Raw genomic sequence first — 27,995 nt, forward strand, 5'->3', positions numbered from 1 at the left:
ATAGAACACCGTCGCCGCCATGCAGAGAGAGGAGGAAAGGGTCCCCCCCCCCTGTTCTTGTGTGGCGGATAGGGTGCTCTTCAGTTGCCGACGCGCCGGTTATTTCACGTAGGCCCCGGCACGTCGACGAATACGTGACCACCTTCCCACGGCTAGACCTGGTTCTTAGCCCTGCGGAAGCGAGGGTATCATATTGTTTGTGTCGGCATCGGCGGCGTTGTCCCTGAAACCAACTCCGCAGCTGGGGTTGACTACCCGCCGTGGTTGCTCAGTGGCTATGGTGTTAGGCTGCTGAGCACGAGGTCGCGGGATCGAATCCCGGCCACGGCGGCCGCATTTCGATGGGGGCGAAATGCGAAAACACCCGTGTACTTAGATTTAGGTGCACGTTAAAGAACCCCAGGTGGTCAAAATTTCCGGAGTCCTCCACTACGGCGTGCCTCATAATCAGAAAGTGGTTTTGGCACGTAAAACCCCATATATTATTATTTATTGGGGTTGACTCACTATCGGCGTCAGCGGCATCAGTCAGTCGCTATCTCTTCCCTCCTCCCTTTATCGTGTTGTCCACTTGCTGCGCGCGCTTCTGCCCCCATCGTTTGCCGCTGGGTGTACACGCCGCCCCCTCCCCCCTCTTCCTGCGAGTCTCCGGTTGTCAAAGCGCCGGCTCGAACTTAATTCCTTTCTTCGCTCCTCCTCCAATGCAACCCCTGTGCGGTGGCAATCAGAGAGCCAGATCGGTGGCGGCGGATCTGTATATGTGCACCGCCCGAGCCGAAATCGCCGCTGCCGTTCGCCCTGTGCGGTGGCAATCAGAGAGCCAGATCGGTGGCGGCGGATCTGTATATGTGCACCGCCCGAGCCGAAATTGCCGCTGCCGTTCGCAATTTCCTAACACTTATGCGGGAGAACATCCCGTTCCTCTCGCTCGTAACGCGTCCCACGGCTGTGACAACCTCGCGAGGCACTTGTATAGATCTCGTCTTTGAGAATCAAGCATTGGTGTACCAAGTCGAACATATATCAGTCTATTTCTCCGACCACAAAGCTTCCTTCATGACTGTCAAGAACTGTTAGTGGAGTCTTTGTTAAAGGAATACGTGTGAAAAATAAAAAAAATTCTGTGATAGCGCATACATGTGTTGCTCGGTTTCTTTGCCTCAATCTATCGAAAAGGTGAAACAGCTTATTTTCTGCGCTCAAATTTCGCATTAGGAAGTAACGTAATCGTCGGTAATTTTTTTTTTCTTGAGAAGTTAAGATTGGCAAAGTCGATGACATGCGCAATGCTGTCGCAACAATGGCAGACCAACAAGAGGGTGATCGTGCTACACTGATGGCTCTCACCCAAAAGATTGACGATATCGAGAACAGGAAAAGAAGGAACAATCTGGTCTTCCGCGGGTTGGATGATTCATCCCCGAAAGAGGCAGCAGCCGAATCTGAAGAACTTATTGCAGAAGTATGCAGAAGCAGGCTTGGCGTCACAGGCCTGAGTATTCAGCGTTCGCATCATATAGGGACATATATGACGGGGAAGCCACGTCCTGTCACAGCAAAATTTTGTTGCTATAAATCCCGTCAGTCGGTGCTGTTGAACGCTTACAAACTCAAAGGAACCAGTCATAACATATCTGAAGATTTTTCACAATCTATCAGGGACAAAAGAAAGAAGCTATGGGACTATGCGAAGTTGAACAAGCGGGAATGGGACAAGGCTGTTTTGATGCATGATACGCTTTATCTGCGGGGAAAGCGCTTTCGGCTCGATAAGGCAACAGGACATGTAGTTCAGCAGTGACCTTCGCATAAGCGTACAACAGGATTGCCTCTCAGGGTTCTAATCATAAATTGCAGGAGCATAAAGAATAAAATTGACAAATTTCAATGTCTGCGACGTACCCTACAGCCCATGGTGGTGTTGGGCACTGAGTCATGGCTGGATCGTCCGGTTTTAGATTCTGAAAATTTTCTGGCAAGCTACCAGTGTTTTCGGCGTGATAGAAATTGTCACGGTGGAGGTGTCTTTATTCTTGTAAATAGTAGTATACATTGCGTTCATGTGGCAAGCTCACTACTTGATATCGAGGCAGTTTTTTGTAGGACTCGGCTGGTAAATGTAAAAAGCATGATGTTCGGCTCCTACTACCGTCCTCCAAGAGCATCGTATGAGCAGTTCATCAAACTTTCTGACTTTCTGGAGTGTTCAAAAATGACCATGTCTTGCTCGGAGGGGACTTTAACCTACCTGAAATTGACTGGTCATGTGCAGTTCTCAGGAATTATGTTTGTGGTTGTTTGTACTCCTCGTTTTTTGATCTAATGGACACTCATGCATTTGAACAATATGTCCTCAGCGCGTCGCGTGACGATGGTACTGGTATGTCTTGGACTTGCTGTTGTGTAATGGGTCTGGTATTGTATCAGACGTTAATGCACTACCTGGATTGAGCGACCATAATATTTTTATTGCTGACGTTAGTGTTACAAATGTGCGAATGGTGAAAAAACCGCCTAGAAAAGTGTTCTTATATAGTAAGGCTGATTACTGTTCTATAAATCAGTCGTAACATTCGTACTTCCCAACGTTTGACACATTAGCGGATCATTTGAGCGTTCAACAGTTGTGGGAAAGCTTTAAAGAAAAGCTCGTCTATCTTCGAGATAAATTCGTTCCAACTCGGATGCTTTCATCTAAACGTGATAAAGATAAACCGTGGTTTCGGCAGAAACAGCGCATCTTGCTGCGCAGGGTGCGGAGGGTATACTTGAAGTATAAAGAACGCACGTTACTGGAAAACTTATTAAAGCTAAAGAGGCTAAAGTTTGATTTTGAGAATTCAGCCAACTCGGCTAAGGAATCTTATTTTGCTCGTCTTGGGGAATGGTTAGTAGAAGATCCCAAAAAATTTCGGAAGTATATTCGGCGCGATGGACAGAACAGCAATTCTGTCCCTCCTCTTGAATACTTAGGCACGGTACTCGATGATGACAAACGCAAAGTTCAAGCATTTGGTAGTTATTTTTCTTCCGTATTTAGTAATCGCCAGTTTCGGGTTGTAAGTCTCGATTTTTCGCTATGCAATGAAGAAATGCCAGAAGTTGAGTTTGCTTTGGAAGGTGTACGAAAGCTATTCGCAAATGTTTCTCCCAGAAAGGCAAATGCACCAGATGATATAGTCGCAGCAATGCTTAGTAGTTGTGAATTGTTATGCCTGTATTTACGTCGTATTTTCCAAAAATGTTTAGACTTGGGTGCCGTACCTACCGACTGGAAATTGGCAAGTGTTGTGCCTGTATACAAAAGTGGGCCGAAAAACTGCATTGAGAACTACAGGCCAGTGTCTGACTAGTATTACATGTAAAATAATGGGACACGTTATACATAGTTGTATTATGTCACACCTAGTTAAACATAATCTATTAACTGCAAACCAACATGGATTTCGGCAGGGTTTTTGTTGTACTACGCAGCTTGTAGAATTCACTCTCGAGTTGGCCCAAGCAATAAACAAAACGCAGGTAATTGATTGCATCTTTCTAGATTTTCGTAAAGCATTTGACGTTGTGGCTCATGACCTACTTATTAGCAAATTACACGCCTACAAGTTGCACAAAAAAGTAATTGCATGGATATCTGAATATCTTTCACATGGACAACAGTCTGTGGTTCTCAATGGCACCTCGTCTGATCTTGCTGCAGTGACTTGTGGAGTACCCCAAGGCTCTGTCTTGGGGCCCCTCTTATATTTGTTAAATATAAAGGATATCACTAGTGGTATTACGTCCTCTTTAGGATATTTGCAGACGACTGCGTAGTATATAGGGTTATTGATAGTGATTGTGATTTTTATGCACTTCAGAGTGATTTATATAAACTTTCAACTTGGTGCGCGAAATGGGAAATATCACTTAACGTTTCAGAATGTTTAAACATCACCTTTACAAGGAAACATTCATACAGGACATACGAGTACAAATTAAAGAGCGTTACTCTAAACAGGATTACGGAATGTAAATACTCGGTAGTTTGGTTTACCTCGGATTTAAGGTGGAACAGGCATGTACAGGAGGTGAAAAAGAAGGCGGCACGAAAGTTGGGCTTCCTCCATCGAAATTTTGGCCAATTACCTAGTAAATTGAAAGAACGGCTGCATTTTACTCACGTACGTTCGGTACTTGAGTACGGTTGGATCTGCTGGGACCCTTATACCTTTCAGTTGATTTACTTGGAAAAATTCAGAATAGGGTGGTTCGATTCGTTCTTGGTAATTACGACAAAAACCTCAGTATTGCGGAAGGCAAGCGCAGACTTCATTGGCGAGATCTAAAGGACAGAAGAAAGTGCCTCATACTCAAATTTTTTCAGTGTTTACTATTCTAAAATAGGCATGGGCAGGAACAACTATATTAGATTACCATCGAACATTTCACGTAGAAGAGACCATGCTTTGAAACTCAATGAATTTCCTTTTAAGGGTGACGCCTCGCGTTAGGAATTTTTTATATGACCACGAGGGAATGGAATGCTCTCCCGTCAATTATTGTTGGTATACAATATAATGAAAAGTTTTACCGCGCTTTGTGTGTTGAAATGAGTGTCAGTTGATGTAGATATGTATGTACCCCCCTGCTGTAATGCCTTCTAAGGCGATGCAGGTAAACAATAAATAAATAAATAAATAAATAAATAAATAAATAAATAAATAAATAAACAGCAAGTATTGAAAAATGCATACAAGCTTAAAGGATCGAGAACGTCAGTTCAAAGCGAGTTTCCTCTGGACACGCGCAGAAAGCGGAAACTTTTGTGGGAGAGTGCGAAAAGCGAAAAATAACTAGGCAAGAAAGTAAAACTTATCAATGATAAGCTACGAGTCGATGGACAATTGTTTATGTGGGACGAAAATAATAACTCCAGAATAGACAGAATAGAATTAAATACTCGTCAAAGCTCATCCACCCCTCAATGAATTAGTTCGACTACTAAGAATCTACTGGTTTTAAACATAAACGTGCGGAACGTAGTGAACAAAAGTGCCCAGCTTGAGGCTGCCCTTTTAAGTTACGATCCACATGTTGTTGTGATTACTGAGACTTGGCTGCGCGATGACGTTGATAGCACAAGCGTTTTCGCACCTTCTTATCAAGTATTTCGACGTGACAGGCCTTCCAGAGGAGGCGGTGTAGCTGTACTAGTCAAACATAGCATACCTGCTTTTCTACTTCGGCAGATCGAAAATCACGAATGTATCAGCCTAAACCTTCGCCGTTGGGGGCGATCCTTTTTATTATTCCCTGTTTATCGCGCACCTGAGTCACCTACTCAGTTCCTAAATGTCCTTTATGAGCATATGTCGACTTTTTCTTAGGATAAAATACTTCTCGTTGGTGACTTCAATCTTCCTGGTGTTAACTGGGATCATGCTGCTTACAGTTACGATCGGAATGAGCGATTACTTGTTTGATATTATGCTAACTAATAACTTGCAACAAATTGTGACACAGCCGGCGCGCTTACAAGGAGATAGTGAAACTATGCTTGATCTTATTTTTATTAGTCGCTCTACTGAAAATTTGGCACCTCTCTAGGAAAAGGTATTTCGGATCATGAACTTGTCTACTTTTCATGTCCCATGGAACGTTGCGATATTGCCCTTGATAAAACAGTGATTGTAAAGGACTTTTGCCATGCCAGAGATTAAATTGTTTTGGGCTATTTAGATCACAGGCTGAGCGACTTTGATGGGAATGACGTCGTGGTGCTCTGGAATAAGTTCAAGGAAATGTGCCATTTCTGCCTCGATAATTTTATTCCAAACAAAGTTAAAAAGAAGTCCAAACGTAATCCGTGGGTTACACGAAAAGTACTGAAACTTAAACGAAAACTAGCAAGGCTAAAGCGACGGCATGCCCTTTGGACTGAAATCCAGAACATTCAAGAGGGCTTGAATCGGGCTGTATTCAAGACTACGTAACGGTATTTTCAATATACCCTGCTTCACTTTATGCCCAGTGCGCCAGAAAAATTCTAGAACCATGTAGCTAGCACAAGGAAACCCATTGACTGCCTTGTTCACAACGGTGTAACGGTTACTGGGAAGCGGTGTATAACGGAACCGTTTAATCAATTTTTTCGCAGCGTATTTTCAAGTATCTCGAACCATGTACCCTTCAGCCGTACCCCTTGTTATGTTGATCCTGCTGTTATATCGACGACTGGTGTGGTTTCTATGCTGCTAAATTTAAAAACTAAATCATTACCAGAACCGGATTACATCCCAAATGCTTTTTTGTGCCGCTATGCAGAAAATATTGCACGTTTTCTAGTGGACATATTTAGTGTATCTTTATCTCCCGCCACCCTTTATCGGCTCGGGTTGTACCGGTGCTTAAAAAAGGCAAAGGGACATTAATAACGAACTATCGATCGATTCCCCTTACTTCATCTTGCTGCAAACTATTGGAACATAGTATAGCTCACCAGATAAAACAATTCTTAGGTGACAACAGCATCATCACATCGGTACAACATGCCTTTAGGAAGGGGTTTTCCACCGTAACGCCGACACGATGGAAGGGCTCGGCAGGGATGTCGAGCGGCTGCAGGTAAACAGCGGGGAGCTGGGACGGCTTCTTGCGTCGTTGGCAAAGTTCACAAGCGGCGACGTAACGTCGTACGGAATGGGGAAGGCCAGGGCAGAAAAAACGGTGACGTACACGGTCGTAGGTTCGAGATACGCCGAGGTGTCCTACCGTTCGTGCGTCGTGAAGCTCTTCTAGAATGGTGGAGTGGAGATGTTTAGGTATTACAAGCAGGAACTCCGAGCCGTCTGGATGAAGGTTACGACGGTGCAGAGTACCGTCGCGGAGGACGAAGAGGCGTAGAGCAGCATCGGCCGGAGAGTGTTCAAAACGGTCGATGAGTGCTCTGATGTAGGCGTCACGGCGCTGCCCATCGGCGAAATGAAGCAGCTGGGATACAGAGAATGCGCAAGAAGCACTGGCTGTATTGGAGGAGTCAGAGTCGTCAACAGGGTAACGCGACAAACTGTCAGCGTCTTGGTGCAGGTGGCCAAACTTGTACACCACAGAATATGAAAATTCCTGTAGCCTCAAAGCCCATTGACCAAGCCGGCCTGTAGGATCTTTTAGCGATGAGAGCCAGCAGAGAGTATGATGCTCAGTGACTACGGAAAAAGGGCGACCGTAAAGGTAAGGACGGAACTTCGCAACCGCCTAGACAACAGCAAGGCATTCGCGTTCCGTAATAGAATAGTTGCGCTCCGATGGTGCTAGGAGGCGGCTCGCGTAAGCAATAACGAGATCCTTGCTGCGCTGATGCTGGGCTAAGACGGCACCTACGCCATGACCGCTGGCATCTGTACGTAATTCTGTAGGGGCATCAGGGTCGAAGTGGGCGAGAACGGGTGGTGAGGTTAGAAGAGTGACGAGACGAGAGAAGGCGGCGGCTTCTGTATATATAGTACCCCACGAGAATTGTACGCCTTTCTTCAAAAGATTAGTTAGAGGCCTAGCAATTGTCGCAAAATCTGGAACAAAACGACGAAAGTACGAGCACAGCCCTACAAAACTTCGAACGTCTGCGGCTGTCTTCGGAACCGGAAACTCTCGGACAGCGCGAGTTTTCTCGGGATTAGGCTGTACTCCGCAAGCATCAACGAGGTGGCCCAGAACAGTAATGTGGCGGCGGCCGAAACGACATTTGGACGAGTTAAGTTGCAGCTTCGCCTTTCGAAATACATCAAGTATAGCTGTGAGACGCTCAAGGTGAGTGTCGAACGCAGGCGAGAAGACGATGACGTCGTCGAGGTAGCAGAGGCATGTGGACCATTTGAAACCTTGGAGCAAGGAGTCCATCATACGCTCAAAGGTGGCAGGGGCGTTGTATAATCCAAATGGCATTACTTTAAATTGGTATAGGCCACCGGGTGTGATGAACGCGGTTTTTTCTCTGTCCATGTCGTCAACAGAAATCTGCCAATATCCCGAACGAAGATCAATAGACGAGAAATAGCTGGAACCGTGCAGGCAGTCAAGGGCGTCGTCTATACGTGGGAGTGGGTAGACGTCCTTCTTTAAATGCTGTTCAGATGACAGTAGTCTACACAGAAGCGCCACGTGCCGTCCTTCTTAACCAACACCAGAGGTGACGCCCAGGGACTCGATGAAGGCTCAATGATGTTTTTACCGAGCATTTTGTTCACTTCATCTTGAATTACTTGGCGTTCTGACACAGAAACTCGATACGGTCGTCGGTGAATAGGCGCAGCATCGCCAGTAAGAATCCGATGTTTCACCGCGAGCGTTTAGCCTAAAGGGCGATCGTCGAAGTCGAAAATATCGTGGTAGGTTGATAGTGCTTCGCAAAGATCTTCAGCCAGCGTAGACTACAGGTCCGTCGTAACCATTTTCTTTATGTTGGGATCGACGCCCTAGGCTAGCGCGAGGGACATGCTAAGCTCTCGAGAACCATCGGTCGATAACGCTGCCACGTATTGGTTGCCGAGACAATCAATGGTGGCATCAATGAGCCTTGCGGTAGAATTTGCTTTGCTAATCCAAAGTTACAGACAGGCATGCGAATGTGGTTCGCAGTAATAGTAAGTATACTGTGAGGCACGGTGACGTCATACTGTATTGGGATGTCGGGTAGAGGAGTGACGAGGTACTCGCCATCAGGAACTGGCGGGAAAGACAACAGTTCAATGTGGGCTATGGACTTCGGCGGCAGGCGAAGAAAGCCGGTGGAGCGTAAGGGGCAGTGGGGTGCATCAGAAGGTTCTGTGAGCATCGGCAACTCAAGGCGAAGGGTACTGGAAGAGCAGTCAATAAAGCAGAATGGGCGGAGAGAAAATCGAGGCCGAGAATGAGGTCGTGGGGGCAATGAGCAATTACGGTGAAGAGGACAGGAGTGTGGCGGCCGGCGATGCTGACACGTGCCGTACACATGCCGATGATAGGCACGTACCGCCATCCGCAACGCGGACGACACGTGCCAACGCTGGGGTGAGGAGCTTGTTCAGTCGTCGTAGGAAGGCAGCACTCATAATAGAAAGATGTGCTCCTGTATCGATGAGTGCCGTGACAGGATAGCTTAACGTCAACGTCAAGAAGGTTTCGGTTAGGAGGTAACATGAGCAGAGGATTTGAGGGCAGGGTCGACAACGCAGCTTCACCTCCAGAAGCTGCAGTGCCTAGTTTTCCGGCTGGGTCCGGGAGGCGATAGGTGGCGAAGAGAAGCGGCGGGCTTGGGGCGAACGAGACCGGTGGCGTCGAGCGGCTGTAGCGAAGGTTCGGAGCAAGGACATCAGCGGTAGTGGGTTCATGGCGGGTGGCATAGGGTACAGAACGTCCAAAGGTGCGGGAATAAGTGGCGGCGTAAGTCCGAGGAGGTGGTGGCCATCGGTTTCGGCAGTGACGGGTGACGTGGCCGATGCGACAGCAGCGGAAGGAGATCGGCCTGTCATCAGGGGTGCGTAATTCGGACGGGTTGTGGTGAGATGTGGCAGGAAAGGAGTGCCGCGCATGAGGAGGGCCGCTAAATAACTGGGGAACGCTGGGTCGAGACGTGGAACACATGGTGTTCAGACCCATGTTTTCAAATGCCTGTCTGACGACGGCCTGAATCATCGCAATGGTGGTTGCTGGCCGATCGGGAGGCGTCGTGGAGAAGGCTGGCGAACAGGCGGCCTCCAGTTCGCGGTGAACAATACTGGTGACGTTGTCACAGGTGGTGGTTTGACGCGGTCGACCCTCACATGTTGACGTAGCAGCAGTTAGGCAGCCGCGCAATGTGGTGTGAGATACGGCGGCTCTTAGCCTGTTCAAGGCGACGGCATTCTTTTATAATGGCGTCGATAGTCGTGACGTTGCCGAAAACAAGAAAATTGAAAGCGTCGTCGGCGATGCCTTTTGGCACATGTGCCACTTTATCTGCTTCGGACATATTATCGTCAGCTTTACGGCATAGAGCCAAGACGTCGAGGATGTAGGAAACGTATGGCTCTGTAGATGACTGAACACGAGACGCAAGAGCCTTTCTCGCGGCAGCCTTGCGCCCAATGGGGTCGCTGAACAGTTCCAGTAGCTTTACTTTGAAACTGTCCCAACCACGGTGTAAGAAATATACAGAGAAGTGTTGACACTCTCCCCTCGCAGCGTGCGAAAGCGCCGCCCGCTCGCGGCCACAGTATGTTCGGGGGTAGCGAGCCAGGAGATGGGGCGTGGTCACAGCCGACGTAGAGGGCGTTGTGAAATGCGGTCCCAAATCGTGGCGAGCTGCCACGCGCGTGCTGCGCTACCTCGCAGTTTTTGCTGGTGCGGCTGCACTCCCTTGGTGTTTTGAACACGTCTTTTCATTTCCGTGTTTGATGGCCTTGTGTTTGGCTTTCCTCGCCATAGAGGCTCACCTCTGGTGGGCATTGCGCAGAAGAAAGTGGCAGCGCTTTTTTTTTAGACGTGTTTGCAATGGGAAGACAGTGTTCCGTCCCGAACTGCAATTCGCGCTACCGAACTTGCACGGAGCGTGTGCCCCTATTCAATGCTCCGTCCGACAATGTTCGTTTGGAGCAGTGGCTTGTGCGATTCCGAGGGCAGACCGCACTTTGACACCTACCGACCATATGTCTGCGCAAAGGATTTTTCAGAGGACGTGATATCCCGGACATATTACGCGAAGCTCAATGGAAAAGTGCTGCTTAGCGACGAAAAGAGGCGTGTACTGTCTAAACACGCAGTTCCTACCTTATTTCCAAATTGCCCAAAGTACTTCACACGGCCAAACAGACCTCGAAAGCAGCCTTTTAAAAGGGAACCTCCTGGGCGAGCACCCAAGCGACGTCAGCCGAAAGTCGACGGCAAGAGCGCGACGCAGCAACCGGTAAGCTTCTTTGCCCGCTGCGACACCTGTGCACTCGGAAATAGCCTTGGAGCCAGCGGCTAAGCGACATCATCTTCAATATGCTGGGAGAAGCAACTTCAGTTAGGCTTGATAACAAAAGACATGTTCCTCACCAAGAGCACATCTGAGGACCTTCGCGTCACTTGAAAATCTACAAAAGAAGTTTGCAATGCTCTCCTGCTCGATTACAATTTTAAATATGTCTTGACAAGCAAGATGAATAAAGATCCAATTGAACGTTTCTTTGGTAAGGTAAGATTGGCTGGAAGCCAGAATGACCACCCGTCAATGCCTACTTTCTTGCAGCTGTAGCAGACATTATACATTTACAGCCTCCTCAAGCCTCCTAAATTTGGCAACTGCAGAGTAGTTAAGGGAGAGAAGCTGCTACTAGACATATCTGATTTCAGGGCCCTTATAAACCCGAACAATGTCACATCAGCAAATGACTTCGTAGATGCGGTGAAGCAGAAACTCGACAGCCTTATCTGTGTAGAGGACTGGGAATGTGATGGTGTCCGTTAAGAGCCAATTCAACAGTAGCGAGCGGTGCCACTGTGTGCAGCCGGTGCCCTCGGCGCCGGACATGCCCAACGTGTTTTCGAAGAGACAAAAACCCCGTGCACTTCAGCTGCTGCCACGCGGCTGCGCTACAGAACTTAGATGCGAAATCGCTGTGCTTCTTCGCCCGTTCCCACGGCCTGACACAGGCAACAAGCGACACCGCGTCTTGGGAAATGGGCTTTAAGTGCTTCGTGATCCGCATGACATCATTAACCGCTGTACAGCAGATACTTTCGTATCAGTAAAGCATTAGGCCTGACACACGCATGACTTTATTACATGTAAACCATTTTCTTAGCGCTTTCAGTTATACTCACGCTAATAAACTCGAAAATCGAGCGTCGGCAGTGGAATCACAAGGCGCCAGCCTACTGATCTGAGCCCGCTGGTCGAGGTGCCACCTGTCGTCTCACATTAGAACTACAGGGTGCGCCCCGCCGCGGCCGAACATACTATGGACGCGCCGGCGGGCGCAGTGTCAACACCTCAGTATATTCGTACACCGTGGTCCCAACTGATTATTTCGTCATCATGCGTTTGGTGCCACACGCGTGGGGTGCCACCGAGTTGAAACATGACATTGGGGAGCATAATCGTTGGGTCCCGCCTGTTCTTAGCACTGGCGTGTTCATACAGCTTGATCCAGTCGTCGACATCCTGTCCCTCCAGGCCAGAGAACACATCTGGGTCGCGATGTGGGGCAACCGTGACGATTGGAGCAGCCGGACAAGCCGAAGACGTTACCGAGGCGGGCTCGTCGCCGGGAGGCATGGTGACAAGCTCGGTGTGAAGACCACTTCGGAGTTCCGTGGTGAGGACGGAGATCGCTTACCTCCACCAGAAATGTTACGTGTGGAAAAGCACAGACGAAAGATGCTATTTACACGCTCTTTACACTGGAGCCAGGAAGCCAGGCTGACACTCGCTCGTGCCAAGGGCACCGACCAACTTCTTCGTCGTTCTCGCGGCGGCTCGTCTCTTGAGCGTCGCTCGATGATATCGTAATAATATACAAACACTAAAATTGCGAAGGAAAATTCAAAGGATTAAGTTCCTCTATCTGCTTCAGAATAATCAGCTATTTCTTAATCCGCAGCAATACATACAACCACTAACAGGGCGATTAACAAGGCACCGGCATGCCAAATCATTAACTCCGTATTTTCCAGGACCAACAGCTTTAAATATTCCTTGTTTCCTCGCACAATAACCGAATGGAAGAACTTGCCCATATCGCTTCTTATTAACAGTGACAGCATTGAATGCGTTGACAGCTGAACATGCGACAGTTGAAAATTGTTGTTTGCTTCTTTTTATCTTGTTTTGTTGCAGTGTTTCTGAAATTGTTTATTTTTTATTTTCCTGCAATCATTCCAATGTATTTAATTGTTGTTATTCCTGTTTTGCTACTCACGTACTCTTGCATTTCCTTGTGTTGCTATTTTCTGTACTTCTGCCCCTCCTGCAAGGGCCACTACAAGGCCTGTAGTATTTTCTAAATAAATAATAAAATAAATGACATACTGGATGGCAATGCGTTTGAACGACTCTTCGACGAAAACAGAAAAAGGATCGTGGCCATTAAGTGGAAATACACCAGTGGCGTAACTGTCCCAGAATTACTCTTTGCCTGCGAAGAGATTAGACAGGCAGAAGCCGTTGAACCTAAGCCTGTGCTCGAGCTCCAAGATGGCGTCGCTGGTGCTTCGCACCCGGACATAGTACCAACACTGGTCAAAACACAGACTTACTTCCAGAACAGCCAGACCCAGCTACTTCGGTGGTCCACTCGCATTGCCCTGGAGTGCGATGCCGGGGCGATTCATGCCTTCGCAATTATTCTACATGAGGATGAGCACGGTTAACGAACAACAATTCTTACTAATTAGGGAAGTCATTAACCCTGTGACCAACCCAGAGCCCAAGCAGTTACAGATCTTCACTGGCCCTGCCGGATGCAGTAAAACGTATACGCTCGGACTAGTGATGAACGTTTACAACAGATACTGCAAAAGCCGACGCATTAGCTACGATAGTGAGAATAGCGGCACAGGCCTATATGGCCTGTGCCGCGACTGGAAAGGCGGCAGTTGCCTTGAACGGCGCAACCGTACACTCTGCCTTCAAGATCGCCTTGACTAAACGTAGGGGTGAAGACAAGGGTCTCTTCTTTGTGGACCTGAACACGTTCCGCATACTCTTCAGGGACGTCAAGTGAATACTCATTGACGAAGTGAGTATGCTTTCGTCTGACGTTCTTTGACAAGTCGATCAACGGCTTAGGGAGATTAGGCCCACCCACATGCGTGATCCCTTTGGAGGCCTCGACATGATCATGTGCGGTGGCATGAGACAGTTACCGCCCGTTTGGGCTATTGAAGTGTACAAACGGCCAAATGCGCATGGCTGTGTATATAGCACGGGAGCCCTGACGTGGCACAACTTAAAGTACTATCCACTGACTGAAGTGGTTCGCCAAAGCGACGGCTTCTTCTTGGGGCTTCTCACCAAGATTGGAAACGACCAAGAGCTGACGGAAGAAGAGCTTCGGCAAACTTCGCCGACGCGGTTAGACTCTACTTTAGCAACAAAGACGTCGATGCCTATAAAATAGGGTCAGAGGCCTTTGTCAAGCATTTTTAAGCCTTTAGCCTCTGCCCCTCTAGCAGGCACTGTATTAGGTCAGTTGAAAAATAAAGCATTCAATTATTCAATCATGTGCGTAGGTGAAGGGAGCCTCAAGAGGGTTGTAAACACCACTAGAGATGCCGTGCAAGGACACAGGTCTACACAAGAGAAACGCGAAGCCGTACACAAGATGCAGGAACTAAGCCGGGTAGAGAGCAGAAACCTGCCGTTGTCCGTAGCATTATGCTATGACAAACCCTACATGCTTCTAAAGAACGTGGACGTGACTGACGGCTTGGTCAACGGTATGGTGGGAATCTTGCGAGACGATGATGTAGACGATGCCGTGATTAGAGTTTGGCTCTGGTGTCCAGAAAACGTTGGAAAAGTGGCCAAAGCAAAGTACGCCAGCAGAAAATTGGTCGTAAACATCACGCTGACTGGGTCCCAATTACTCCCATAGGGATGACTTTCCACACGAAGGGCAAGAACCTCAAGCCCGTGTTGGTCAAACGGACACAGTTTCCATTGGTTCCAACACAACTGGCAACGCTTTCGATAAAACTCTTAATATGTAAGCAAACGTTAGGTAGAAAAACATAGTTACGCTTAATTCCCAACCCAATCACAATGGCAATTTTGACAAGAGTCACATTCTGCGTGAACTTATCACACGTGAACTCTCACTGCGGGCATAGATGGGTTTGCAGCTCGAAATCAAGAGCTCCAAAGAGCAGACTACATTCGTGTTCATTGAAAACAGTCATATTTCCTCTTGTGGGATGTCGTGTCTGCTGAAGGACGAATCCCGACATAAAAGCGTTACAAATGTTTATTCGATCAGCGATGGCAGCGGGCGAGCATACCAAGGCTATGCTCCTCTCGGTAGCGGAAGGAAGAAAAGTAACTCCCAGCCGGGCAGCCTGTTTTTGTAGGCACCGTTGGTGACGCATACCTCGGGTGACGCAGCGGTGGTGCTGTGTTTTATCGGCAACGCAGTCCAGCGTGTAGCCGCGTTACGATGGGGCGGATGATAACAAGGCGGAGGCTGCGCGGAAATATGCGCCGAATGTCTTGTCACATCACACCACCCCCTCCCGCGGATTGGAGAGCTCTCAGGGCTTGTAAAAATCCGTGCAGCGCATCCGAAGTCTATAGCGTGTAGTGACAGAAGCAGGCTGCGATGTCTGGGGTCGTGGATGGACGCCTGTGGGTACAATGGCATTTCCTGGTTCGGCGGAATCGATGTAGGCTGGCTGCAGCGGGTCGATAGAGACGCGGACGTCGTTCGCGTTGACGCGCAGGGCGAAGGTTTTGTCGTCACGACGGAGAACTGGGTAGGGCCCGCTGTAAGGTGGCTGGAAAGGCCTGCGGACGGTGTCGTCGCGGGGAAAGGTGTGCGTGCACGCTGCAGGATCCTTGAAGACGAATAGGTCAGTCTTACAGTGGTGAGCTGCAGGTGACGCGCGGAGGAGCGATGGTGCGTCGGAGCTGAGCGACAAATCAGTGGGATCTGATGTCGCGGTGGTGGATGGTGGTGCAGCAAGAAATTCGCCTGGTAGACGGAGTGGTTCTCCGTAGACGAGCTCTGCGGGTGTAGCCTCAATGTCCGGCTTGAAGGTGGCGCAAAGACATAGGGCAACGGCTGGGATGGCTTCGAGCCAGGTTGAGTCCGGGTGGCGCATGATGGCACCTTTGAACTGTCGGTGGAAGTGCTCTATCATCCCGTTGGCGCAGCGGTGGTAGCTGGTGGTACTCGACCACTCAAACCCGATCGTGAGCCCGAGGAGCCTGAGAAGGTGCGATTCGAACTGTCATCCTTTGTCGGTAGTGACGCGGCGAGGGGGCCCGAAGCGAGCAATCCAGCCGGAAGAAGGCCAAAGCGACGTGTTCCGTGGTGATTCCCTCGAGGGGTCACGCCTGAGGGCGTGAGTATACCGATCGATGGCGATTAGGCAGTAGGGATAGGGTCCAGCTGAGGGAAAGGGCCCTATGATATCAAGGTGGACGTGTTGAAACCCACCAGTGGCCTGAGGGAATGCTCCGAGCGGTGAAGTGACATGCCTGGTGACTTTAGCGCGCTGGCATTGAATGCAGGAGCGCACTCAGGTGCGGCAATCCCGCTGCATGGAGGGCCAGACACAGCGGACGGCCACGAGGCGTGTAGAGGCGCGTATGCCGGGATGGCTGAGATCATGCACCTGGTTGAAGAGGCCATGGCGATGGGAAAGGGGCAAGTAAAACCTGATTCGTGCTGTTGACATGCCGCAGTAGATAGTCGTTGTTGATCCAGGTATGGGGACTTGTTGCAGCTGTAGTGAGGACCTGCCCTTAAGAAGTTCCTGCAGTTCGACGTCCGTAGTTTGAGCCTCGGCGAGGACGTCAGCTGCTACCTGCGAAGAGCTGATAGTTGCAACACGTGAAAGCGCGTCAGCGACCACGTTGTCCTTCCCGCTTACATGTTGGATGTCGGTGGTAAACTGGACAATAAAGGAGAGCTGGTTCTGCTGGACCGGCGGGAGTTCGTCGCGGCGTTGAGAGAAGTCGTAGGTCAGAGGTTTATAGTCGGGGTAGATAGTGCAGCGCTGTGCTTCGAGAATGTGGCGGAAATGTTGAACTGCTTCGTATATCGCCAGAAGTTCTATGTAGTAAACTGGCGAACTTGACGAGGTTTCGTAGGTGGGACTGGCTGCAGAAGGGGTCGTTTTCCGAGCTGAGAGTTTTTTGGAGAAGAACGCCAAGGAATGCCAGGTGTTGTGTACGCGTTGCATAGAGACGGCGCCGACGGCGAAGCTAGAGGCGTCCGTGAAGAGCCCCAAGGGAGCGTCTGGCACGGGATGGGAGAGTAGTGTGGTGGTGAAGAGAGCAGCTTTGCTTTCTTCGAAAAGTTGCGTTAAAGCCGGTGGCCACGTGACGGGTTCGTTTCCTCGTAGACCAGCCAAGGAATCATGGAGGAGAGCCTGGTAGACGGCTGCGTGAGGCAAGAAACGCCTGTAAAGGTTCAGCATGCCGAGGAAACGGTGAAGGTCTTTAGCGGTGGTGGGTTGAAGGTAATTTTACAGGTCTGAGATGCGTTGAGGCAAAGGTCGAGTCCCCACTGATGAAACTTCATAGCCGAGTTAATTTGAAGACTGAAGCACCGAGCGTGCTCTTTGGGACATTGACGAGTAGGCCGTGGTCATCGAGGCTTTGGAAAAGTAGACGAAGGCGATTGTGGTGTTCGTCGGCATTACCGGAAATGGCTAATATGTCCTCAAGACAGGCGAAGCAGAAGTCGAGGCCGCGAACGACTTCGTCGATGAAGCGTTGAAAGGTTTGTCCAGCGTTCCTCAGGCCAAAGCTCATGAAGGGAAACTCGAACAAGCCGAAAGGGGTAATGATTGCAGTTTTTGGGACTTCGTCCGGATTGACGGGTATCTGAGTGTATTCCGTCACCAAGTCTATAGCACGGAGAAAACGTGGCAGCCATAAATGCGATGGGCGAAGTCCTGTATGTGGTGAACGGCGTACCTGTCCGGAATGGTGCGGGCATTGTGGGCACGGTAGTCCCCACAGCCTTGGGTCTTCTTCGGGACAAGGTGAAGTGGCGAGGCCCATGGGCCGTCGGAGCGGCAGGCGATTCCCTTACAGAGCATGGCTTCGAATTCTGCTTTGGCTATGCGCATGTGGCACGAGGCAAGACGACAGGTGTGCAGAAAACCGGGGGGCCTGGAATGGTCCACATGTAGTGCACAGTGGTGTGCTGCACATCACGTGGCAACCAGCTAGGGCGCGTCAAACCGGGAAATTTGGAGAGGATGGCGGGGTACAGCGAATGATTATCAACACCAAGTACTTTGATGCTTGTCTCTAGGGTAGTGGTTCGCTGTCTTGGCGAAGAATGTCCCGTTGTCGCGTTGATGAGACGGTCGTGGCGGCAGTCTGGAAGGTGGTTTTAGTGCACCAGAAAGTCTGAGCCGATGATTAACTCGATGACGTCGGCGATGACGAAATTCCAATGAACGTCACGGCGCAGGTTTTTAAGGCGGACGTGCAGACGGAGCGAGCAGTAACTCTTGATTGTGGACCGGTTTGCCGGGCTGAGCTCGAAAGACGTAGGAGGACGGGTACACGCTCATGGGTAGCAGCAAATGTCGGAACCGCTGTCAACAACGAACCGCTGCTTTGTAATTTGGCCGGTGACGGAGATGCGACGGCCTCCAGGTTGGCAGCTCGCAGCCGTGCCTACGAGCTGCCGTTGGCATTTTTTCCCTTATGTCCAGTGGAGTAGGGTGTTCGACATAGCCGTGATCTGTTCCCGAAGCGTCGATGGTAGTAGCACCGGTCATCGTCACCAGGTTGCTGCGACGGGGTGGTGTTATGGCCACGGCTTTGCGAATGGCGCGTCGGCAAGTGTTGATCCAGTCGTCGTTGAATGGAGCTGAGCTGTCAATTTATATCGTCGATACGGCGCGCCAGCTCTGTGGTGTTCAGCGGTGCGGCGACAGCCTCGACGGTGGGCGACAACTGCGGCAAAGAGACCTCGATGATGCGATGAGCGATCCTGGCAAGTTGGTCGAGAGATAGCGTGAGCTGAGCCTGCAGAATTGCCTGGACGAGCGGTGGAAGTCGTTGAAGCCAAAGGGCTCGCAGTAAGGAATCCTGGACTTCCATGCTACCCGCGAGAGCACGCAAGTTGCACCTTCTGGTCTTCCAAAAGTGACGGGTGGCGGATGAGTTCAATCTTGAGGTGTTCGTAAAGATTGGCCGCTGGTGAGTTGGCAAGAATGTCGCGAACCTCGTTGGCGTAGCGGGCATCGAGGTGGGCGGCGATATAATCTTAGCGGGTCCGGTCTTGCGTGATGTGCGTGAGGGAGAATTGGGTCTCAACTTGGGCGAACCATACGTCGGGCGAGTCGGCTCAATACGGCGGAAGCTTGGCAGCGACACGCCAGACGCCGTGCGGGGCAGCGTGCGGGATGCCGTCTACCGGGATTATGACGTCCTCGGCGGAGCAGGCAGGCGCGGCCAGGGCTGCGGAGGCGTTGCCAGGATGCTGCTGCACGGAATCATTGAGTTGGCCGTGCTGTTCCTGAAGCTGTTGTTCTTGCTTCTGGATCACCTCCTGCTGCATGTGAAGCTGCCTCTGGAGAAGCTCTAGCTGCCGTTGAAGGGCGTCTTGCTCATCCATGGCGATGCGTTATTGTCCGTTGTCCGTGTTGCCAGATGTGGGATGTGTCTGCTGAAGGACGAATCCCAACATAAAGACGTAACAACTGTTCATTCGATCAGCGATAGAAGCGCACGAGCATACCAACGCTACCCTCGGCTCGGTAGCGGATGGAAGAAAAGCAACTCTTGCTAGCCGGGCAGCCTGTTTTTGTAGCCACCGCCGGTGACGCATACCTCGAGTGACGCAGCGGTAGAGCTGCGTTTTATCGGTAACGCAGTCCAGCGTGTAGCCGTGCTACGCTGGGCCGGATGATAACAAGGTGGAGGCTGCGCGGAAATATGCGCAGAGTGTGTCGCCACACTCTCTTTAAAGCCCGAAATGTAAAATATGTGGAGCCAGACTGGATCTATATCCTAATTGAGAGTGCAATTGAGGCTGCAAATTAAGTAGCACCTGAGGTTGCAACCTCGCATAAGGCGCTTCGGAGGTGCAGGTTACTGTCAGTCGACACATAGCTCACAAAATTATGAATTTTCCTCTTTATAGGCAGCGGTATGCTATGAGTGGCATACGCGGCAACTATATGGCATACACGGCGTACCACATTGATGCGCCAGCAACAGAGTTCTAAATCATAGGCAGGGTGCAGAATGCAGAGTGGCAACTCCCAGCTCAACACCGAGGGTGTTGAGCTGGGAGTTGGGAGATTTCTTACACGCGCTTCGCCCGTGTAAGAAATGCTAGAACAGTGAGCTGGCGACTGTAAAATAAAAGCAGCAAAACTCGTGGGAATTTGGTACTTCAGCACCATAAACTGCACAATTCAGAGGAATTCAACAGCGCAATGCTAAATCTGGTTAAAAAAGCATGAGGCTGACTGCTCTCTATTTAAATCAACGCTACTGCTCGAGGAAGAGCTTCTCGTTTTGCAATAAATGTGCCATTACGGCAAATTTTGCCCAGCTCATCATAAAAGCACATACCCGAAAGCACGACGAATTGGCAGTTAGCCGCTATGGAATAAAAACGAACCGTGACTAATGTTCTTACCTGTACATTTCAATAGTCCATGAAGGGCAGGTGAGGGACCGCTACACAAACATTATCCATGTGGAAATGCTGCTCTGGAGCGGTGAGACGCGGTGAATTCTTTCTCGTGAACTCGGCACAGTGCACAATGTATACACACACCAACCCGTTGTATGCCATGAATGTCTGTAGAAGTGAGCATGGCGATACACATCCACCCTGACAATTAGACCGGAAGCTCTGTGCTGCAATGTACGAAAGTCGATCGTGGCAGTCCGCCGGAAAATCCACACCAATAATGGCCGAGCGCAGTCTTCAAAACACCACGGTCACCAATAGCCTCCCCAAGAAAAGTTTCGCATTCCCCGCAGGGCAATGAGAAGACGCAGAGTGTTGTTATCCCTCGCACATTATCCCTGCCAATTCCATCACTGAAATTAAATGGTACCCAGGTGCCCGACCAAAATCTAGCGTACGAGTTTAATAAATATTTCCTTGGTCTTTCTTATGACAGAGACGTGGATAACGACTTAAATGACGTCCCACTGTTGGACAAAACGATATATCTTACACTTGTGACTGAAGTTGAAGTAGTGACAATTTTCACAGAGCTCAAAAATAGTACCTCCCGTGATATAGATGGACTACAAATACGGCCTATAAAATCAATTCTGGATATTATTTTGCCCTACATCACTCACGTCCTTTATCTCTGTATTGCAAATGCTGTATTTCCTCATGGAATGCCAGTTGCCCGCTGTTCTGTACTTTTCAAGAAGGGAGATAGGAACCAGTTAGGCAATTACCGCCCAATATCCATACTTCCAATATTCTCAAAGGTATTAGAAAAAGCTCTTCACAAACAGTTTACAGAATTTGAATCCAAACATTATATACTCACCAAATCACAATATGGGTTTAGAAAGCACCTTTCAACAGAATTCGCACTCTTAGAACAGAAGGAATATGTATTAAAGCACATTGAACAGAACAGTATAGTTTTGGGTATTTTCATTGATTTTACGAAAGCGTTTTACCTAATAAATCATGAATTATTTCTCCGGAAGCTTGAACGATACGGTTATCGCGGGCACGCAGCATTCATAGTCAAATCGTATCTGGAATATCGCCGACAAGCTGTAAGCGTAAATAGCTTCATCACCAAAACTCTCCCTGTCCGCTGCGGTGTTGCGCAAGGAAGTATACTCGGTCCATTTCTCTTCAATTTTTATATCTATGACATCGTCAACGTATTTCCCCTCGCAAAATCTATCATATACGCATATGATACGAGCATATTCTTATCCGGCGAAAATGCCAATGATCTAATGGATTCAGCAAACTGCATGCTCAAACACCTAGAAAAATGGACACAAAAAATGCATTGCAAATTAATGTGAGCAAAACAAAAGCAGTTGTTTTTCGGGCCAAGGATAAACAAGTTACTCTGACAAAACAAATATACTTTAGATCTTGTCCGCTAGAAATGATACCACAGTTTAATACTGTGGGCGTTGCGTTTAACCGGCAGATGTCCTGGGACGACCATGTGGCCCACATTACTTCCAAATTATCACAAATAGTTGGTCTGCTCTATTGCAACCATGAAATCTTACCCTCTTGTGTTATGATGTTAGTTTATTACTCTCTATTTAATTCTCGCCTTAACTATTGTAGCCTTATCTGGGGAAGTACAACACAGGCCAACCTGAGCAAATTACTTGTATTACAAAGAAAAGCAATGCGAATTGTTAAGAAATTACCGAGGTTGCATCATACAAGAGAAATATTTTGAGAACACAAAATAGTTCCAGTAACAAAAATCTATGACTATCACCTGAGCCGAACGCTCAAACAAGAACATTTAAATAAAACATCTTTTATTTAAACTCTTTCAGGCCTGAGGAGGCGCGAACAAAACTACAACACAATAAAGAAGGATATATGGGGAATTAAAGCATTTCGAACATATGGGCTACAAACGTTAGAACACCGGCTTCCACAACATCTTAATGACCTATTGAGACAGGATATAACACCTCAATATGTCACATTTCGGACACTCTTGGCTTACTTTCTTTCCTAAACTTTTTCTTGATATTTCTTTATACACCTAAAACCAAATCGCTTTACAGAATTATGGTGTTACTCGATGTTATTCCTGTTTTTTTTCTGTTAAAGTGCCTTTGCCATGTCATTGCATTGTGTAAACCATTAAAAGCCTTCATTTCTTTTTTTTGCCGTGTGTGCATGGCTCAATTCTTTTTTTTAATTTACGTACCAGATGCAGTCTTTATGTAATATATTTATATATCGTTCTGTAGTGTAATGTAACCGCCGTGAGCAGTGTTTATTTTGTTTATCTTCTTTTTATGTGACTTTGTATGCTACTGCCAAATAAGGGTTGCTATGTCAAGCTGTTGAAAGACAGCTTTTACTTCGGTCCCCCTGCATCATCATGTATGACGTGATGGTCGAAATAAACTTACATGCTCTGCGCAGATCACGTGATATATCACGGATCCTCTATTGGGATTTTTATAAGCGTGATGCGAAATTCCCGTGCGAGCGCTCCGCGGAAGGTAAAGCGTGTGATTTGCGTTTCTCGGGTGTTCGCGGCTCGCTCACGCTCGCACAAGACAGACTCATGGTAGGCATTTAGGTCGTCACGCTCACATGAAGGAATTTCACAATTATTTTCGGTCACGTGGTGCTTGAAACGTCATCAACGCCTTATTTACACGCGCGCCACGCTTAAACTTGCAGCTTAGCGTGAGATTAAGTGTGGAATTTTTTTAGAGTATACACTGGGAAAATTTTCCTGTGGCAATATGTCTTTTGCATTTGCCAAAACCTTTCTTAGTTTGCGGGTTGGCACATGCACAATTTTCACGTCATACCTGCGCATGATACGAGCGGTGTTCTCACTTGTTCCAGCGACATATAGAATGGCAGCTGCTCGCTTCTTCGGAGACGGCGTAGAACGCTGTCTCTCTCTGGGAGTGACACTTTTTTTTCCTTCCCGTGGACAAAAACGACGGAGGGTAGCCGCAGGCTCTTAAATCTTCACAGATGATCCCAAATCACGCGTGCAGTCCTCCTATCTTATGAAAACCGCTCTTGCTCGCTGGAACAGCGTAGCAGGAACAGAGTTTTTGGGTGAAAGCGGATTTACCCAGTTAAAATGCAAGTACCGGCCTGTATGTGTGGGCTTCCTGTAGACGTTGAAAAAAAGGCCAGAGTCAACGCGCTTGACAATAACATCAAGAATTGGTTCACAACTGTATGCTTCTTGCTTGACAGTAAACTGAATTGCCTGTTCGACGCTGTTAAGACGATCAGTGAAGGCAGCGAGGGAATCCTTGTGAATTATGCAGAAGCAATAATCTACATATCCAAGGAAAACCTTTGGAGAAGGGGCAAAGATGCAAACACCCGACTTCCTCCATGGCCAGATTCGCTGCAGAAACTTATATATATGCACCCATAGCCATACCATCCTTTTGCAGGTGTAAAAAGTCTGTTGGAAGACGAAGTATGCATTCGACAAATAGAACCTAAAGAAACGAGACAGGTCTGGAACGTCAATTGGAGATCTGTCGGGCAGCGACTCCTCAGCTTCGAGGGCGGCGGTGCAGAAGTTTTTACAGCCACTTCTACTGGAACGCTTGAAGATAGTGACTTAACATCAAATGAGATCATGACATCATCATGAGCAGGAACAACGTGCCGTATGTTTTCAATAAAGTCGCCAGAATCGCGTACGTGATTGCTGCTCTTTCCAAACAGTGGCGAAATGATCCGGTGTAGGAAATGGAAAGCTCGTACAGAGGTGACCGAATGTAGTCGAAAATGGGCCACATAGGAACACCTTGCTTGTGTATCTTTGGTACGCCATAAAGTGCAGGAGCAGACCCGTTGGGACAAAGTAGTCGGTAATATATTAATTTATGCAGGGGCGGGACCAACTGGAAGTCGTCAGCTAGAAGGTTATGAAAGTCCCTTTGCAGTTTTCCTGTGAGATCACGCGTCAGGCGAGTATAGGTATTGGCGTCACTTACCAATGCCAGCATCTTTTTGTTGTAGTCATGCCTATCAAGCAAAACAGTTTGCGTTTTCTTCATCAGTCGGAAGAATGACGATGTCGCGATTGCTTCGAAGCCGGTCGAAGCCGGCGATCGCTTCGAAGCTGTAGCTGGAAGAACATGAGGATAGCCTCATGTTCCTCCAGCTACACCGCGGAGTTTGAAGCGTTTTGAAGCCTAGAAAGCACGTTAATAACACTCGCGCGAAGTTCGTCACGTCTAGTGGCGTCGGCTTAGCTTACCCCCATCCATTTCAACAGCACAAATCAGCTACTCCTGCGGCCTCCCGCGTTCGCTCTTTCATCCTTCGCTCGTTCGCTCGGTTACGCCGCGGGACAACGTCGACGCCGACGCTCGCCGCAGGAATGGGTGCCTAAGAGCTGCGGTGTAATAAAGGTGTCTGCGACCACGGTGCTTCAGTTTTTTCCACAAACCCCCCGTGCGTGCGAGAGCGAACAAAGATCAGAAATGATCCCGGAAAGGTTAGTCATTTGAATTATTAAATGTCTCAACATTTCTATGCTTACACAACAAGAAAACCGACCATCCATCGCATAAGACGATCGCTTTTAAAATAGAGCCTGCAGCAGCGAGCGACTTTACCTTCATGCCGGCTGTCGCTTCAACGCGAATGAAGCGGCAAGAACACAGCGCTCATGAAGCTCTCGTTACACGCCGCACTCTGGCCCCATCGCAGATCACTTTCAAAATACGGGCCCGTTCGTCCCTTTTCAACGCCAAATAAGCGGTAAGAACACAGCGTCCGAACAATGGGCACTCTGTCCGCATCGCAGATCGCTTTCAAGTTATGGTCCGCTGTGCCATACGCAGTTACGGCGGCTGCCACACGCAGCCGCTGCCGGAGTACGTTTTTTCACTGTTCACAATGGTTCGACGCGTATGAATAAGGCGCGAAAGAGCGATAAAACCTTATAATGATCGGAACGTCATGAGCGCACCTGGCGCCGCCACCTGCCAGTGCTTCGCTTGCGTCACCAAGGCGCCTTGTGCCACCGTCTGCAGCAGTTTGTCTTGCCGCAGCGCTGTCGTTTGTACAGGCAGGATAAGTTTCGTGGCATTGATAATCACTCCGGGCTGCATGCAGAGGAGCAAGTTGCGCAATGCTTACGCATACTTAGCCAACTCCCAGAGGAGGTTCTGCATGAATGTTTTAAACCTCTTGTGTTATTTAACGAGCTTCCGTTTCAGAATTTCTCCCTGACCTATTCTCTATTTCTGTCGTCAGTAATGCGTGCAAACCTCGTACCTCCATTTGCCTTGACTATGATTAGTGGAACGCAAAGCTATGAGGGATGTTTTCTTCATTAGCGTAAAAAAAAATTTTTGCGGATCCCACACACTGTCGGAATGGAGTTAAGCGAAGCTTTTTGTGCTGTTTGCTTTGATTGACAATCATTGGCGATGATGCTGATGGCAGATGTTTACATTCTTCAACGTTTAGTCCAATATGAGACTGGTGAGTTGATTTAAACGTCACCTTGCGTGCACCACTGCAGTTAGTCGGCGTAGTACACAGTACACGCAGGAAGACGTGTTTGCTTCAGGCATTGTTGCGCGTTATTGTTCATAACCTATGAGAGGATTGAGCGTTCTCATTGCTTCACATGGTACATCGCATCGCGGTAGATCTATTAGCAAAATTATGGGGTTTTACGTGCCAAAGCAACAATCAGATTATGAAGCACCGCAATGGCGTCCTCCGGGTTAATTTTGACACCGTTGTGTTCTTTAATGGGCACCTAAATTCAAGTGCATGAGTGTTTCTGTATTTCACTCTCGTCGAGATAGTTAGTCGGCATCGAACCGATGACGTCGAGCAATGCCGAGGCGGACATAGAATAGTTAACATGACATGCAACTCCTTCTACAGTGACGCCTAGACCCAATAGTGATTTAATGCAGCTTTGCGTCTGCACGCCTTGCGTCAATTGTCCGCTTGACAAATTTCAATGGTGTGTAATGTTCAGAAGTTGCAGACGCGTACTGTACTGTACCTTCAGTTTGCCCGCAACCGTTGTCGTCTCTATAGTAGTAGTGTTTCCTCACATTCGCAGGTCGTCTTCTCCCTGTCCCGCGCTTCGCCCGTGTAAGAAAACTGTGAGCGAAGATTTGCAAGGCGTTTATTCACTCGTTTCGCGACTGTGCCGGTTCTACCCATTCTCTACCCCTTCTGCCTGCCTCCTCTCTACCATTCCATCTACATCTCCACAGGACTTACACGTTAGTTTAAGGGTAAGCGCTGCAGTTTCCGCAATGCTTTTGCGGGGATCACGTAGAATTACGGCTGTCAAGAGGCTAATGTTAAGAGTTAGAGAACATCAGAGGGCACATCGCACATGCGATGCGGGGGAAAGGTGCAAACGAGGTTCTCGCGTCGCCTTCCTTCTCTGCCACGCTCCTTCCATGTATATGCACGGTCTGAACTACCCCCCGACGTGGTGTGCAAGACAGCAGAAGCTGCGGCAGTCGAAGGAAGAGGCAGCGAAAGCTTCGCTTTAAAATCATCCCTTCGATGCAGATAGTCCACTCACTCCTCCAAGCAGTGCGCGGCGGTGAGCACCCACTGGCTGGAGATGAGCGATCCTCCGCAGAAGTGGCCCATCCCTTCGAACTCGGCCTCGCCGAGGCTGACTTGCCAGGGCCACGAGTGGGGCACAGCCTCGGTGCCTCCCACGAGCCTGTCCTCGGTGTGCTTGTTGGGCAGATGCACCGGCGTGCCGCACGGAACGTCCAGGATACTCTTCAGTGCTCCGTTGCCTGCATGCGTGAGCGACCATCCCAGCTTAAAGGCTTGTTGTGCACTGCACAGTGCGCGACATACTGCGCAAACGCCCCTGGCGGAAGCTGTGGTGTAGTCTAGAGCTGGACAGGTAAAATCATGGTTCAGAAAGAAGCAGATCACTGATCATAGTCAACGTGAAATGACGTTTTGTGGTCCGTACAGATCTCTCGTTCGCAATCAGAGGCTGGCTATGTAGAATGCTTCTAAGTTGTCTTGGGGGCACCACGGGACCACTTACGAGCCTTTTGCGTAGCCATCTTTTAATTGTGAACGAGTGATACGTACGGACCAGGAAACGTCATTCTCTCCTATCTGTGGTCAGTGACCTCATTCTTTCCTAACAGAAACCGGGGGGGAAATAAAGCTTAGCGTCCACGTTGACATGAGTCTTCATTAAACGGTCAATTGCGGCTCACTTATTCAAAGAATTAAAGAGAAATGAGAGCCATAGCACTGAACCATAGTAACCACCCGATTTGTTTCTCAGCATAGGGGAGAAGGGGAAAGGGCACAGAAGATGAGCAGAAAAGAAGATAGGAAGAGAATCTGTTCGCGCTACGAAGTCAACTAACACCGAGTCGAGCTTTTCATTCAGCCCTGATGCTTAAGAAAAAGAAGAAAAACGTGATAATGCTTTTAAGCAACTAGGGCTGACATCGGCTAGCACCAGAGTCTGATAATTCTTTGTTGAACAGCAAAGGGCTCTTCATGGGAACCGCTGAACTTGTTTCGATATTACTGACACATATTTTTAAAGTTCCACAAACTATCACACGCTCCTCCCATGAAACAAGGCATCGAAAAAGCACT

General features: G+C 48.7%; 1 protein-coding gene across 2 annotated transcripts in view; it reads right to left on the reverse strand.

Annotated features, from left to right (window-relative positions):
* LOC135920485 (chymotrypsinogen A-like) overlaps positions 1-27,995 on the reverse strand; it is a 234,800-nt gene that overhangs the window by 98,772 nt on the left and 108,033 nt on the right. For both annotated transcript variants that reach the window (XM_070529009.1, XM_070529010.1), the window contains exon 5: positions 26,935-27,160. In XM_070529009.1, coding sequence (XP_070385110.1) covers positions 26,935-27,160 — 226 coding nt within the window. The remainder of the gene's footprint in view (positions 1-26,934; positions 27,161-27,995) is intronic.

The sequence above is a fragment of the Dermacentor albipictus genome, unplaced genomic scaffold (genome assembly GCF_038994185.2).
Source record: "Dermacentor albipictus isolate Rhodes 1998 colony unplaced genomic scaffold, USDA_Dalb.pri_finalv2 scaffold_16, whole genome shotgun sequence".
NCBI lineage: Eukaryota > Metazoa > Arthropoda > Arachnida > Ixodida > Ixodidae > Dermacentor > Dermacentor albipictus.